General features: G+C 41.4%; 2 protein-coding genes across 2 annotated transcripts; one reads left to right on the top strand and one right to left on the bottom strand.

Annotated features, from left to right (window-relative positions):
• Positions 1 to 132: 132 nt before the first annotated feature.
• On the top strand, positions 133 to 6756 carry LOC139137118 (leucine-rich repeat-containing protein 47-like). Its single transcript, XM_070705077.1, has 5 exons — positions 133 to 1153; positions 2329 to 2445; positions 3115 to 3233; positions 3715 to 3817; positions 4813 to 6756. The coding sequence occupies exons 1-5, from the start codon at positions 146 to 148 to the stop codon at positions 5113 to 5115; spliced, it is 1650 nt and encodes a 549-aa protein (XP_070561178.1). The 5' UTR covers positions 133 to 145; the 3' UTR covers positions 5116 to 6756.
• Positions 6757 to 9104: 2348 nt separating this feature from the next.
• LOC139136404 (dentin sialophosphoprotein-like) lies at positions 9105 to 11090 on the bottom strand. Its single transcript, XM_070704128.1, has one exon. The coding sequence runs from the start codon at positions 11088 to 11090 to the stop codon at positions 9105 to 9107; it is 1986 nt and encodes a 661-aa protein (XP_070560229.1).
• Between the last annotated feature and the right edge of the window lie 504 nt (positions 11091 to 11594).

The raw sequence follows: 11594 nt of genomic DNA, 5'->3' as shown, positions 1-11594 counted from the left end.
AAACAGTTACTTGAAATTTTTATAGATTTTGTAAGTTTTACAAAATGTGTTACATTTACTTTCGTCGACATACTTGTTTAAAAGTATTTCAGTTGTCGTTGACGTGTTGCCGTAAATGGGTAAATCATTAAAGGGATTGCTCAATATGGCGGAATCAACATGGCCAGAAGTACGGCAGGCACAGAGCGAAAAGCGGCGAGAACTGGTCTTATCTGGAGGCAATGTTTCCGAAAGAATCAAGGAAAATAGTCTAGATGAGTCAATCTATACATTGCAATTGTTGAATTTCCTTGAAATTTCTGAAACTTGTCTGGAGCGCATTTCTGACAGCATCGGTGTCCTGGAAAACTTGACAAGTCTGATACTCCGAGGAAACAAACTGAAACATATGCCTTCGTCAATCGGCGATTTGCATCAGTTGTCAACTCTGGACTTGTCCAGAAACGAGCTTGAATGTTTACCGGAAGAGTTTACTCAGCTCAAATCCCTGCATACGTGTGATGTAAGCATCAACAAGCTGACATCGCTGCCGACAAAGATGGGTGAAATGGAGAGACTGACCGTCATCAACGTCTCCAAAAACCAACTTTCTGACTTCCCGGTAGAGTTCTTCAACCCCTGCATGGCGCATTTGAGTGAAATTAGAGCTAACCATAACAACATATCAGTGCTCAGCTCGGACATTTGCGAACTTCCAGCGTTGAAGGTTCTCGATTTGTCGCACAATAAACTCGAGTCATTGCCGGCAGAAATTGCTGATTGCCAAAAACTACGAGAGACTGATTTCCGCGAGAACTGTTTCAAAGACCGCCGTCTGGTCAAGATGGTACAGCAATGCGCCACCAAATCGGTGCTTGACTACGTTCGAACTCATGTACAGAGGTCGAACCCGGCGAGAAAGGGCAAAGGGGGCTTGACGGAGGGCGGCAAGGGGGGCAAGAAGAAAAAGGGGAAGAAGGGAGGGTCTTCCCAGGTCGATGTTGAAACCCTGGCTGAGGATGTTATACGAGTGTTGCATGTATCAGAGGGGTTGGGTGTTGAAGTTAACATGACCGATAACATAGCAGATGTGAGACCCTACATCGTGTGTTGTATTGTCCGTGACTATGATTTAGAAAAAGGTGGAACGTTCAAGAAGTTCATCACGGCTCAGGTATAGACCACTAGATAATGAAAATAATGACAAAAGTGTCTACAAATGAACAGATCTTTAGTGTTAAAGGCCAGGAACTTGATCCATTGGATTAAGTTTGTTATCGTCTATAAGAGGATTATTGAGTGTCATAGCCTTTTGTTTTCCATTGAAATTGTAATCTAATAAGTAGCTTTCCCTGTTAGACACGGTGGCACAGGCCTTTTTAAAGGCCTGTGTCGGTGTCAGATTGTCTTGCAAGGAAATTTACTCACTGGATTACAATTTCGTCGATGAAAAACAAAAGGCTATGACACCTCCATAATACTCTTAAAGATTAGATCAAACTTGATCCTGGGGATCAAGTCCTTGCCTTTAAGATTCAAACCATCCTACAAGTATGCGCAGCTGTTGTTGCAGCTTCTTGCCAAGAGCCATAAATTCATATGCTCGAATTAGTGTGACTTTTGTAGCCATTTTAACACTAGCATGTTTTATTTTCATCGTTAATACTGAAAATGCGGACAAATTTTTTCTTATGCATATTAATGAGAGAAAAAATTACGTCATTTGCGATCAGCTCTATTTATGGAATGTGTAATTTTGGTGGAAACAGCGTTAGTGTTTATCTAACTCCAACAGTTTTTGATATAAATTCATTTCAATTTTGAACCAAGATCAAGTTTGAATATGAGAAATTCAAATTTCAGTTTCATACTTTGCATTATGAGATGGCTGCTGGGACCTGCATCCAATAATTCAGTTATCCTGCAGACTGGTTGGCTGATCCAATGCAATAAACCGATAAACAATGTATCTTGGCCACCAACTAGGCTGCAGGACCATGGACTTTGGCACAATGCTAGCCCTACACAAATTCTGTGCCAAGTCTGGTGTGTCAAGCCTCAGAAATGGCACATCAATATGTTTTAAAAAAATTTATGAGCTAGGTCTCTCTGATCCCATGATTTTGAAATCACTGTACTCTACGTATACTGTACCTCATGAAATATTGCTTATCATGAGATTGACTTGGGGAGCAACTAATAATTATAATCTAAGTCTCCTGAAGGTTAACTTTTTGATTGAAAAGATATCAGGTACCAAATTAAAAGTGGTGACCTGTCCTGAAGTATGCATACATCATTGTTCATTTCAATCAATTACTTATCTTTCTATTGCGTGTGTATTTTCAGACAAAATTACACGACACACTGGGTCAGAAGAGGACAGCGGCAACCATAGCGACTCATGATCTGTCCTTGGTAAAGGGACCACTCTATTATGATGCACTGCCCCCGACTCAAGTTCTAGTAAGTGTATGAATTCCTATTTCCTCTCATCAGGTAGTTGTTTTCATTTCATAAAAAAGTTGCCAAGAGTTTCAGTCAGAGCTGAATTAGGAATTGTGAGGACCTAACATTTTGATGCAGTGATCTCCCCAGGATTTTCTGATAGAGTGGTGGCTAATTTGCATAACAATAAATGTAATTGTTATGGTAATGAGTTTCTATTGTTTACCAAAAATTATAGAGTGGCGGCCACCACTCTATAATAGCTCTGGGGAGAACACTGCGATGCATCTGCAGAATACTGGACCTGTTCTTTCTCTGACTGTCACTATCTTTTCATCTTTGGAGCATCTTACAACTCCAATGCTACAAAGCCATTTTAGTCAATAAAGAAATCACCATGGTTAACATTCACTGAGAAAACATATACCATATTATGTATATTTGTAAGTGTCTTCAAAAAGTCATGTCCATTATTTGATACGGAACATGCTTTACAAACTTGACTAGGTAGAAACATGAAAGTTGCGAGAAAACAATGACAAACATACAAGTATAATCTTTTTCAGACAGTGAATTAAAATGGATATGCACCTTACTGGCAGAAAAGAGGGCTGGCTATTCATAACAATTGTACCACCATTTGTCATAAAAATCATGCTGATGTGAAATTTTCTTTTATCCTCTCAGCTGACACCTTTGGGCAAGAAGAAGGAGATCACAGCTGAGTCGTTGGTCAAACAACTCTGGGAGGAAGCTGAAACACTCCGTAAAGAAAAGAAGAGAAACACTGTCAGTGGCATTCATAAGTAAGGGAATATTCGTTATTATCCACCTTGGGGACAGATATTCAGACTCTCAAACGTTTACATTGCTTTATGGTCTACCACTTGGAGGGTTTATTTGGAGCCCATGGCGTAAATAAAGTTTTCGCCGACTTATTTTTGTGAAAATTGAAAATGTTATCTTCTCCACAGAGTTTATAAAGGATTGCCAGCCATTTTGAATATCAAGTTTTGGTAAATATTAGGTAATTTGTTTCTCCAGTACCAAATTGGCAGAGTTATCCCAGATTGTTATCCTTGATTTCACAATGGAATGGTGTAAAGTTTCCTATGGAAAAGTTTAAGCAAATGTTTTTAGTCTTTCAATTCGGAGGAGCGTAATATCTTACATATTTTCCGTTCCTCTTATATTCAACGATCAATCACCCAGGGCAAAAAATTTCATGTTCTGTATTTTAATACGAGAATCTTATGAGAAATGTGCTACAATTTTTGTGCTGTGTAGGTACCTGGAGCTTGTCAGGGGCTGTCCGAAATATCCATGCCTATTGGACAAAGATGGTCAAGTGATCAGTTTTCCACCAATCACCAACTGTGACCCAACCAAAGTAAGTGGCCTGACCTTTTTACATGTGGGCTTGAGTGATATTTCCAGTAGTATTGTCTGTACATATGATATGTCAAGTATGAACAGTGTTTTTGCTAAGGTTTGGGAATATCGGTAAATGATTTGGGAACCCCGGTAACATTGCTACTGTCCCCTAATCTCATTGCATTGATATACCTAGGGGAACCCTGGTAAAATGACTGGGGAACCCCGGTAACATTTACCGGGGTACTGGCCTTAACAAAAACACTGATGAACATCTGATTATTTGCAATCTTCTCTTGCAATCCATAAAAAAAAATTATTTCTGACCAGTTCACCCCAGATTCTTTGTAAACAGGTCCACCATCACCATTTGTAACAATTGGTTATGGCCAAACCATTGTGGTGAAAGGGTAAGGGAGGGTAGGGTTACTGAAAAGGATATGTGTCAGTTATTTTCTCCCACTATTTAAGTCAGGAATACTCAACGCTTTTTCATTCTCATGATCAACATAGATAAACCACATCAACCATTTTTTTCACATTCACCACTAAAACAAAACAAAACAAAATGAAATACATTTAAGAAACATGTTGTTACTACACTGTCTTTGTAAGATACCCAGGATGAGAAGCAAGCCTTTTATATTCCTTAGTCTTATTTGTTTGTTAACTTTAACCATTTTTAGAGATACTCTTAAGACATGAAGATATCAGAAGTGGAGATAGTCCCTCTGAAAAGCTGGGGTTTTTTTTCAGTAATCTGGCCTCCAACATTTTATATTTGATGCAAAAGTGCATTCATATCAGGTGCCACTTTTGCAGAATATCCATGGTAAAATCTTGACAGACTTTCTGTGTCTTGTTGCGACAGTGTAGTTTGCTGAATAAGGGTAAAAATACTGCTGAGTAAGCCTTTTTAACACTTTCCCTGCACAAAAGTATTATAAATGGAAGTCTTCCTGCTATGTTGACCACCTTGAAGCTATATTTTCAAACTTTTCCCTTTCGTAGATCTCTAAGAGCACGAAGAACATTTTCATCGAAGTGACAAGTTCCACCAGCCAAGACGTCTGCAAGAAAGTGCTTGACGCCCTGCTCAGGCAGATGCTCGACATCATCAAGTCCGAAGGTGAAAGGTCAGAGGTCGCCGGCGATGAGGGGTCAGAGGGCACAGAGGCAGACTCCGCGAAGTCCAAGAGGGAACTGAGAGTACAGCAAGTGAAGGTCTTGGATGATGGCGGTAACTTGAAAGTGGTGTACCCATCCCGAACTGACCTTGATTTAGAATCGATCAGCGTCATTCGGAATGCTTGAAATGCTGTACAGTCTGATGAGTGTACAATTTTCTTCCTTTGCAGATAATTGAAGTTCGCTCTGATACATATAATGCCTATGGCTTGCTCATAGTGAACATAGTGTCTTTGCGTAGAAGGTCACGCTGGTCAGAGACAGTGGCGGAGAAGGAAGAGTTTCTTTTATATCAAGCTGCTTGAAAATGTAAATTAGTCATGAAATTGAACTGTACCTATCATCTGACCTTGTGTTTGTCCACTCACCTTGTCAGTGTTTTTGTGAAGTATGATTAGCCAGTGAGTGTTCCTAGCTATTTCACTAGTTTTGCTAGTTGTACTTGTACCTACATGGCCAAGTAAGTCGAGGAGACACAAGAAATGTTGCATTGCTGTCAAAATCACTCACCTGTCTTCTCCAAATTTGGTAAAAATACTGACTGTAGTGTATGTACAGTGATAGCCATCTTGAATATTTCACATTTAATGTACAATACTTTGACAATGAATTCTATCGTAGTTTATGAAACGCAGCTTCACTTCTCAGTGGGCTCAATATGCCAGCGAGGGCCTAGATTTTAGTTAGACTAGTCATAGTACAAATACTTACCAGATAAACAATTGAATGACACACACTTTACAAGACTGAATGTTTGGGAGAGTGGAAGCTTTAACCAATGTTGGAGAATAAAGATTTGGAGGTTGACCTTTGACCCCATACACCCAATATCCCTCAATGATACAAAGGAGTGTTAAAATGTCATATTTCTGACCATGCGTACAGTTTTACATGCCGAGTACAGGAAGAGGAATTCTAACGAAGGGGTGAACTATTTGGTATTCTAGGAGGGGGCGGGGGGGGTTCTGGAAGATTGAGATTGATGAGGTAGCATTATATTCTTTTACCTGATCCATTATACATTATTGTTTTCCACTCTTCCACTCTCCCCGCCGTTTTTTGGTCAAGCCTTCTCTAGCCGATTTTATTTTCGTTGGCTGGAAATCTTTATTTTTCGGAAATCTTCCAAGGATGTTAAATGGCCCACCCTAAGTTTCATTCGGTGATTTTTTATTGCGAGACACAATATATCTGTCAGGGTTGGTTCACTGTCACTGCCATCACTGACTAATAAACATTTTATCTGCTGAGTCAATAAATTTGCAAACTGAAATACCAAGAAGGTGTAAAACTTTTTTTTCTCATAAGATAATTATGACAGTATCAGTATTTTCCTTTCAAATGCACGTAATGCTTAATCACCCGATAATAATAAATATATATATATGAAGCAATGTTTATTAATGAGCACTATTTGAATATGCAAATAAAATGATAATGACCAATCATCAATGGAGAATATCTACTTGCTTAATATCGTGCACAATGCATCAAAATGACCAAATTGATGAATTCGTGGACCAATCACAATACAGGTGATTGTTACATTATTGTGTCCCAGGGCACAGTAGTTGCCGTATTTTCAATGTCTTGAAATATAACTGTACAGTGTAGTTGACATGATACTGCTTGACAAGTGAAGTGAATAACATTGTTAAATGTTCTTGGTGAGTGTTTGATAACTTTGACCTTAACTGTGGATTGAATAGAATGACAACATCATTTTTGGTATATTCCAGAAATAAATATAATATGCTCATCATTGAACTGCTGGTTCTGACAGGCCATCTATCTTGGTGTGAAGCGCAGCAAGGTGGGTGGTCTGATAGACCACCCACCTTGCTGTAAATTGGAGAGGTTTTATGAAACGCTTAATATCCTGTTATGAAATCCATCCTCACTATATGAATACATCATTCATTAGTAATAGACACTTCGTTCTTATCATGATACCAACGCGGCAGAGTAGCAGAGCTCCGCGTCAGGACATCGATTTTGCAAACTACAAATATGTGCATAAAATTAAGGCAGTAAGCACCTCGGACGTGAAACACTCAAACTTTTGCCTAAACTTATCTAAAGGAAAGTTTTAAACCATTCCCTTTCGAAACAAAAACGGCACAGAATTAGAGGTCTCCGTACAAAAATTTGGTACCAGAGAAACAAATTAACCAATATGTACCAACACTTGAAATTCAAAATGGCCGCCATCCCTGCGTTAACTTTATGGGGAAAGATATATTTTCGATTTTCACAAATAATATAAAGCTGAAAATTTAACTTTTTTCTATGTGCTGCAAAGTGGGTCTCCTCAAGTGGCAGACCCAAATTGTATTGTTAAAGTTTGAGAGTCCGGAAATCTGTCATCGAGACACATTCGAGAGGTGATAGAAATGTTATGCAGGACTCAGACTAAATGCCCGGTTTTTATGAAAAGCTCCGTAGTTCTGTGACTTTATTGAAATGAATAAGTCGAATGATATCATCTATGAATGTTGTACAAAGGCACTAACTATTTTTTTCAGGAAGCTTTTCTCAGGGTGATGAGTCACAAAATATGACACTTGCTAAACGTAATTCCTTTCATATATTACTTTCTGATACACAATAATATTATTGCAACCGCTACTCTGTTGCATAGAAATTTAAATGAATTGAGGTTTAACCCTCCTCACACGTATTTTTTTTTTTCATTTTCTTGCACTGGATGGCATTTGCTATTGACAACCACTTCTATATTTCACCATTTACTTTATTCATAACCGCGTCATTTTACAAATCGTAGAATCGCTAGTCATTATCAAGTAAAAACAGCAGCATACGTCACTGTAAATGTCACTAGACTTCTCCGTTTGATTTTTGCGCATTTCTGTTGATAGTTGTGCGTGCTGTAGCTGTAAGCATAAGCGGCAAATATACGTATAACGGTACAGTAACTGATTACACAGGGAGAAATTGTCAGTACATGCTGATTTTATTTCAACAAATTATGACAGACATCACCTGCCCTTAAGGAAATATCTACCTGTCAGAATTTTTTGTCAGCATTTCTGGCAAACAACTGCATGCAACAGATACTGTTTCAGAATTTCGTTTCGATATTTTCTCTCTCGCCGACACGTACAGAATTAGGGGACAGTCTCAGACGACAAAACGGCAGAAACAACAGTAAATTCACAGGTCATTATAACTATGCGCTTCGATCACCTCACATGGACGTATTTGCTTGCTGATTTATGAGCGATTTTAGCTCTATCAGTAACTTTCAAAGAAAATGGCACAAAAAATGGCTCGAAATATGCGCACTCACTTGCGCAGTCGAGAGTAAACCCTGTGCATCGCTGTAACGCGCCATCCGACCGTACCCTTTTACTGCACTCATAGCATGGCGTCCAGAGCAGTATGCTAGATATTGAACAGCTATTAAAAATGTAATTGATCACGACTGTCGACGAATGTGTGCAACTCCCAACTGACAATAAAAGGTAAAATGACTCGCACTCCATCTTGAGTGAACCTCATAAAGAGTTGGCTGGACTTTCATTCATTCCCTGCCAACAAAAGACAAAGTGTGTATTTGTTGCTCTCGATCTCGGTTTTCTCATTTCTCATGCCCAGCTTCGCGTTTCTATAATTTGTCGCTGGTGGCGCACCACACAAGCGATGAGAAAGTGCCTTCATATTTTGTCTTCCGATACTCTCGGTACCGTCCGTGTCCGTGCCATGGTCCACCATGCAAGAGACGAAGAACCTTCGTTCATCTACATGTAGTTAAAACTACTCACCATAGACTCACCAAATATATTGAAACAGTTATATTTATATAAATTATATCCCCAAAATAAATCGATATCTTTACACCTAATGCCAATTTTATCGGGACTCCTCGTCAGTCCTCGTAATATAATGTCTTCATCCCTAATCGTCTAGCCCGCCTTTTCTACGGCATGTACTAGCCGAATCAACAGTTCAGGATCACATCGTAGACTAGGGTCTCTGGTTGCAGATAACGATCGTCTGTTTTTCACATAAAAATAAATATTACAGTAACTCATGTAAAGAAAGATTTTACACATCTTCTGTTAAATCGTTTGACGTCACAACAAAACCACCTGTTAACATTTCGTATTCTTCAAATCCTGCATAAGATTTTCTTGTTTCACAAACTCTCTATCGACTTCGTTCTCGACGATTGCAGCTTCCATTTTGGAAAGATCTCCTTCCAAATACCTCTTCCGAATCTCTTTGAGTCTGGCGCTATGGACCACCCTGTGCGGGAAGTCGGTGGATTTTTCGGAGGGCTTCTGCGAATCAGCGTCGGAATCGACGCCCCCGTCACCGTCCGATTCCCGGTCCGATTCGCGTTCAGGAAGCGGTTCGATTTCATTTTCATTTGTGGCAGGTTCATTGTCCGGTAGAGCAAGATCTTTGCCCGTTTCTGCACCAGAAATTGGTTCGATGTCGAATTTCTTGGTCGAGGCCGCGGAGTTTTTGCGAGATCCCTTGGTTGAAATGGCCTCCTCCTTGGGTTTATTGGCCGAGTTAGTGCGAGCTTCGCGGGCTTCGCGAACGGAAGAAGAGCGCGAGTCTCTATCCGATTGCTTTGTGGATGCCGAGCTGTTTCGTGACCCCTTCCCTGATACAGGTTTGTCGGCAGCTTCCCTTGCAAGAGGGGTCTTGTTGTTTGATTTTCTATCTGACACAGACCCGGATTTGCTTTTGGGGCTAGAGGGAGAACGCGGCTCGTTAGATTTGATAGACGATTTCCTCGCATTAGATCCAGAGGCTTTGCGTGATTCTGGTGTAGACCTAGATGCCGAGCTGTTCCGTGACCCCTTCCCAGATATAGGGTTGTCGTCCGATTCCCTGACAAGAGGGGACTCATTGTTTGACCCTCTATCTGATACCGAGCGGTCTTTGCTTTTAGGTCTTGATGGAGAACGCTGCTCAGTAGATTCGACCGACGATTTCCTCACATTAGATCCAGAGGCTGTGCGTGATTCTGGTGAAGACCTAGATGCCGGGCTGTTCCGTGACCCCTTCCCAGATGCAGGTTTGTCGGCTGATTCCCCGACAGGAGGGGACGCGTTGTTAGACCCTCTATCTGACACAGACCCGTCTTTGCTTTTAGGTCTAGACAGAGAATCGTTAGACTCGTCTGGCAGTTCCCTCACATTAGATCCAGACGCTTTGCGTGATTCTGGTGAAGACCGAGATTGGTTGGTCGATTCCTCGACAGGAGAGGAAGCCTTTTGTGAGTCCTGTTCTGAAACTGACCCGGTTTGGCTTCTAGATCTCGACGGCGAGTACAAATCATTAGGATCGACCAAATCCAGCAGGTCCTTGACATGATCATTCATACTTTTCCTCATCAAAACATCGGAGAGTGCTTTCTCCTCCTCGGCTCTGGAGATCGCTCGCCGTTTCAGCCGAACCTCTCGTCGACAGGCTTCCTCTAAGGTCACGTCGCCATCCAGAAACTGTCTGGCTGTATCCCTGTGTTTTCTTTCTCTAGTACGACGGATGTTCTCTCGCGCCTTCAACAGATCTTCTTGCTCGGTCGGCCATTCGAAGTCCGACTCGTCGCTGTCCTCGGAGTCGTCCCCCTGCAGTGGTTCGTCTCTCAAACGCCGGTGCTCTTGCTTCAGCTTCGAGACAAGTTCCTCAAGGGTCTCGGATTTTTCGGGGTCCCAGTTGTGGACCACTTTCTCGTCCTCCGTTAAGGCGCGAACCCACCGTTTCCTCTTGGATTTGGCCGACGTCTTGTCCTGTTTGTCCAGCCAGTGCAACTTGAAGAAGAAGTCTTTCAGCTCTTGACGACGCAGTTTTTTGAGAAGCAGTTCCTGTTCGGCTCTCAGCATGTCCGTCATTTCGTCCAAGCCGTCCTTGGCAGCCCGCATTTCATAGCTGTATCTCCCAATTTCGACCTCGTTAATCTTCATTTCCAGGAGCTCTTCGGCGAGAATTTCATCTTTCACGACCAACCAGTCTGCCTTGAGGCGCGGCCTTCTCCAAGGCTGCAATATCGGCGCGTCTTCACCACCGTTTTCGCGGACTTCAACCTTAGGCAGAGATGGCGACACCAGCAGACTGTTTCCCATCGTGCCGGACCTTACGGGTGGGATGATTTCCGAAGACTAACGGCGTTCAAGCGGGCGCAGGTTGTTTTACAAAGCCCGTACGATGGTAAGGGAGCCTGGCCATTTCTACTCATTTTGTGCAACGCAACGCCAAAGCTAGACGATCCCTGTTGTTTAGAAAATGGAAAATCGATGTTATTGACGTAAATTTCTAAAGTTGTCTTCTCAAGACAAAACAAAAGAGGCCTCGATTCTTTCTGTGTTGATTGTCAGTGTCGTACCAAAGACAAGCGTTATTCACGGAGTTTTTGTATCGATTTGTGTGGTGCAAAGCCCGTTTGTCAACCATGCAAAAGAAATACAGGCTCATCTAGACGTTTCATTGATCTAGATGAACCACATAGATTCGCATGTGTACATTTGATTTATTCGCATTGTGAGGTAACGTTCGCGTTCGTGGGCGTCTATATTGAATTCTTAGTGAACGGCGAGCACCTTAATTCGTTGAAGCTTGTTCAAAAGAAC

Source organism: Ptychodera flava, chromosome 7 (genome assembly GCF_041260155.1).
Source record: "Ptychodera flava strain L36383 chromosome 7, AS_Pfla_20210202, whole genome shotgun sequence".
Lineage (NCBI taxonomy): Eukaryota > Metazoa > Hemichordata > Enteropneusta > Ptychoderidae > Ptychodera > Ptychodera flava.
The sequence above is the reverse complement of the archived record's forward strand: the minus strand, read 5'-3'. Positions and strand labels throughout refer to the sequence as shown.